Genomic DNA, 5,512 nt, shown 5'->3' with positions numbered 1-5,512 from the left:
TGCTACTATTATGTTTACATTTCATTTCTCTGTTTTTACTGTTGTAAGCCACCTATTGTAGCCTCATGGCGAGATAGGCGGCAAATAAATTAAATAAACAAATGTAAATATTGTCTTTTCTTTCATCAAAAATAAATTTGGCATTTTCAATGAGTTCTGTTATCTTCACCTACATTGTAGGTATAAAAGTAATGATCAATGATTATTTTTCTAACTGTTTATCCATCAGTTCCAAAATATTTTTTTTGTTTCAGTTGCATGTTAATATTTAAAATCCTCTGAATTACTTGTACTAACTTAAGCCTAACATTTTCTATTTTTTTTCCAATCTCCAAATATAATAAAATAACCATTCTTGTTCTTCACATTTCCAAAATAAATCTGAAGAACCTTTGAGGGGTCTTTGGTGCTCTCTGAGCTTGATTGTTTTCTTGCAGACATTTCATTATCCAAACTAGGTAACACCATCAATGCTAGTGCTAGAAGAACCTTTATATATACTAGGTATTTTTTATTGGTGTCATAAAGCAATGGTATATCATTTTATAAAAGTTTAAGATTATAGCACAATGGTATTTAGTCCTTTCAACCACATATTTTCACTTTGTTCCAACTGTTCATTATAATTTTTATCATTTCTGAAATTTTTCTAGTTCAACTTTAATCTACTTTGAATTCAGTGTTATAAGTTATATATGTTAGTTATCACATGTTTATCATTTGTGCACAATTTTGTTTCAAAATTAGTCTTATAATGTTTTAATCCCCAAATTATTTTATATACTTCAAATCTTTCTGATTGTAAACAACCCAAATTATCAAATCTGTACATAAGAAAACCATTCCATATTCTCAATATGGTACATCTAATGTAATGATTTTTAAAATCTACATTAACGTTAACTTTATCATACAACAATTATCTCTGCTACCCAAATCTTAGGTCATGTCCTTCTGACTCTAAAATTCTTCTATTTCTCAGCAACACCTACCAAACCAAACAACAAGCTGTGAAATGCAATTTCAAATAAGATAAACCCAGTCCTTCTCTTTTCTTTATATTGTGTAAAATCTTATATAAATAACCTGTGGCTTCTCCCTTGCCACACAAAATTAGAGGTATCCTTTTGCCACCGTTTAAATAATACATCAGTTGCCAAAACAGGTAGTCAGAAGCAAAAAATAAATTCTAGGCAAAACATTCATCTTTATCCTGAGCAATGACAGATTCTCCCACTTTTACAAGTCCTTTTCATCTTCTTTCAAGGTTTAACATAATTATTTTGAAATAACATACAATTTATAATTCTTATGGTGATACCGAAATATATTACTTTCTTCTCAATCTTAAAATCTATTTGTTTCATCAATTCTGTTTGGTCCTCTATTTTCATGTTTTTTATTAACATCTTTATCTTCTGTTTGTTAATCTTACAATCTGCTAATATATCAGTTTTCCCCATGAATGCTTCTACAATATTCCCTTTAGTGGATCCTCCAAAACATTAATGGGAAAGTTAGCAATACCCTTAGCTTATAAGTCTCTTTTCTAATCTTTATTCAAAAAATTATCTTGTCTTATAACTCAAGAACTAAAATAGAAAGAAGACAAGAGCCATCCCCATCTTGACCCTTTTTGTATATCACAGGGCTTTGCTAGATCTCCATTAACAACTATTTGTACTTTCTGTGAAGTTGATCTTACCCATTTAATAAAATTCTTTCCAAAGTCCATATCTTCCAAACTCCAGCCCAAATGATCAAAGGCCTTTCCTATATCCAATAAAATCAATGTGGCTTGTTTTTCATTATGTTGCTCCAAGTATTCCAAAATGTCCAAAACGTTTCTAATATTGCATTTTAATAGTTCTTTAGGTTAAAAACCCACATTGATCCTCATGAATAAATTCTTGCAAAATTATTTTCAACCTCTCAGCCAAAATCATTGCAAACAACTTATAGTGTTCATTCAGCAATTATATTGGCTGATAGTGTTAGTCAAATCATGTTTCTTCTTAGGTATTAATGCTATATTATCCTTTTTCCAGCCCTTTCTCCTCTTTAAAATAGAGTTCATTGTATTTTGTAAAGGTTGGAAAGATCATCCTCAAAACATTTATAGTAAGGCGCTGGTAATCCATTTTATCCAGGCACCTTTCCTATTTCTGTCTTTTGTATAGTTTCACTAACTTCCCTTACTGTTACACTGCAGCCCATTAGCCCACAATAGCCCATAATCTATTTCTATTTCTCTGTAATCTTCAGAAAACCTAGTTCATGTAAATATTAATTTATTTTCTCCAGGAAAATTTCTTGTCTTTTATATAAATTTGAATAATAGTGATGAAATAATTTTTGCACAGCCACATTATCTGTTATTACCATGTCTTCCTCTTGTAATTTCAAGACCATTTTCTTTTCTTTTTCTTTTGTGTAATTTTTATGCCAACCACTTTTCTGGTTTATTTGCAAACCCAACTTTTTTGTTTTTGTTTTCATTCACTTTTATTTCCATTTCTGGTAACATAGATAATTGTCCTTGTAGAAGTTAATTTGTTGAGAAATACTTATATTCTCTGGAAATTTAAATTGTTCTTCTTTTCTTTTAATCTCATCCAAAATAGCTTATGCTTTTTCTTATGTCTTCTTTGGAGTTCACCATTATGTTGCATAAAGTAACCTTTCATGAAAGCTTTGCTTGAGAGCCAAACCATTCTTCTATCTTTACCTTTATTAAGATTATTTTTTAAAAAAATAATACTTACCAAATAAGTGTTGAGGACTGTGTTAGAATATATTGCTTAGCTACTATTCTTCATTTCAAGGATGTCTTTTAAAGCTGTTCTTAGAATATTGTCAGGGAAAAGGGTTTTTCCAATAGGTGCGCCTGACTGGATCTGGTTTACGTATATCCAAACATAGATGGCAGATTTGGTTAGCAACCTATCTTTCTCTAGCAACAGAACATTATTGATGCACTTCTGGGTAGAAAAAATCTCCAAATGTTGCTGAGGGAAAACAGTTGTCTCATAAAGGATTACAAGATGTACTGTTAAATGTTTATTTTCTTTCCCACACAGTTTCACTATTGATTTGATGGAGGCATCAAAAAGGCTTGTATTCTTGAGTTCTTCCTCTCCCACAGCAGAGATCATTAGATTGGTTTTTCCCCAACCTGATGCTTCCAACTGTGTTAGATTTCAACCTTCCTATTTCCTGAACTGGAACTGTATGGAGCAAAGGTATCTTTTCCCCTATTCAACTATCAATCACCTGCAGGCATAATCCACATTACTGAGAGGAGTCAGGATTTGGGGAAACAGGACATATGAAATATAGAAAATATTTCTATAAAATATAGAAAATTCATCTCATACAGAAAAAGTATCCTGCATTTGTTCTATTCTTATTGAATTGTTTCAAGATTTTCTATAAAAGGAGAGAACTTCACAGAATCCTTCACTGGCCAACCATTGTGTTCTTGAGTACACTTAGAAGGAGCAGATGTGAATTCCTATTTTTCATTTCTCCAATGGTCTGGCTTCCTACACTTCCATTAAATCCCAGGGAAACAGGTTATAAAAGGAAGTGTTTTTACTAAGCAGTTTTTTTTCCAACCAGCAAAATAGAAAGAAGAATAAAAAGGTAAAGGTAAAGGTTCCCCCGCACATGCGTGCTAGTCGTTTCCAACTCTAAGAAAGAAAGAAAGAAGAATAGCATAAAACAAAAGGACCAGCTGTTTGCAGCCTCTACCACTTCAACAATAAAGAAACTCAAATACATTGCCATGGAATGTGGATTTTTGCCATCAAAAATTTCTTTCCCAGGGAAGGAAAAGAATGGGAAAGGCTAGAAAAATGTAAGATAGATTCTGGCTCTGTATTATACAAAACAAAGAGAAAACTTGGCTGGTACAAAACATTAGTACTGAGCCTCTTTTTAGTGAAAAGATTCATACTCTGGAATTTGTAAAGTCAAATGTAACAATGTGCTTGGTACATATTTAGCAGATTTAGGTCCATATCTGAAGAGTAAACCCATGCATCAGAACATTTCACTCATAGCAATAAAATTATTATCCTAAATATCATCTAGTATGATAGCATGTTGATATTAAGAACACATTAGGAAAAAATACAAATAATTTAGTCAACAGGTCAATAAAATTATGAATAATTTCAGTTTATGAGATACATAGCACAGCTTTAGGTCACAGTTACTCTAATGTCCTTGTTTCTGCTCAGGTAAATGTAGTAGGAGCTACCACTGTAGAACGTTTCCATTTGATGCAGAACTTGAGGGATGATGATATCTCTCTGTATCGAAGCCCACACAGATAAGGTAACAAAGCCTTGGGCAAAGTAATCAGGACATTACAAACTATCATAGACACCCAAATTCCTGTCTGTGGCCCAATTACAGCATTGACATAAAGGAGTGACTCAACTACAACAGCCACAAGAGGAGAGAAATGAAAGAATAGGATAATATGATGCATTAGGAATGTCACACTGGCTCGAGAGAAAATGCTTCTCCATATTCCTGATTGCTTTGTTTTAAAATACAAGACCATGTAACCACAAAGAATGAGGGTCAGACAGATAAAAAGGGAAGACACACAGAGTATGTAGCAGAATTTCATGGCATCATTTCCTAGTAAAGTCATTGCCAGTATAATTGGAACAGAACAGTTTTCTACTGGACATTCCCCGGAGTCTTGAGTGATGTGTAGTATTAAGAAAACAATCCCAGGGAAAATCCCAGAGCAGATCCATAGGAACAGAATCAGTTTTTTTGCTCGGGAATAAGGCAGAATGGAAATATAATGCAAAGGCCACAATATGGCCAAATAAATGTCTAGCACCATTGCCGCAGATGTTAATAAGCCTCCACAGTAAGTCATTGCTAGCAAAAACAACAGCATGACACAACCACTTTTTGAGAGGTTGAAGGTGGACATACTGAAAACCGCAGACAGAGTGTAGAGCAGCAGATACATCAAATCACTAAGCAAAGCATTGCCCAACAAAAGGTACCTTGTTTCCTGACGTATGTTGACATGAGAAAAAATCACAAATAAGATGAAAGGAATGACCAGGATGGCTGCCAGAAGACAAATTATTGGTGGGATCAAAAACATCTTCATATTGAAATATGGAGGGTATACAATCCATTCTTGCAGGCTTTTCAAAATGGGGTTATCCTCAGAGAAGGAATCATTTAAGCGCAATTCTCTATAGAAGGAGATGTTCTCATGCAAAATCCTTGCTGATGCACATAGAGAATAGCTCATTTCTCTAAGAAATTCAGAGTACCAACAAATACAGGTTGTTCAGTAACAACAAGAGTTCTTTAATGCTGCAGATTTGTAATAGCAAGTAACAAACATTTTATAGCTATTCAAAACCTGTCTGTAGCCAACTTTGAAACAGTATCTGAAGACAAGCACATATTTTTCTAAGAGACTTCAAAAGTGAAACCTGGACTCCTGAAAAATTGAATATATCCCTTT

General features: G+C 33.2%; 1 protein-coding gene across 1 annotated transcript; it reads right to left on the bottom strand.

Moving 5' to 3' along the window:
* Positions 1-4,240: 4,240 nt before the first annotated feature.
* GPR148 (G protein-coupled receptor 148) lies at positions 4,241-5,293 on the bottom strand (the record flags this gene model as incomplete). The annotated part of the gene is made up of 1 exon (XM_081328557.1): positions 4,241-5,293. The coding sequence occupies one exon, from the start codon at positions 5,291-5,293 to the stop codon at positions 4,241-4,243; it is 1,053 nt and encodes a 350-aa protein (XP_081184683.1).
* Between the last annotated feature and the right edge of the window lie 219 nt (positions 5,294-5,512).

Source organism: Vipera berus (assembly GCF_964194415.1).
Source record: "Vipera berus genome assembly, chromosome: 5".
Lineage (NCBI taxonomy): Eukaryota > Metazoa > Chordata > Lepidosauria > Squamata > Viperidae > Vipera > Vipera berus.
This window is presented reverse-complemented; position numbering and strand designations above follow the sequence as displayed.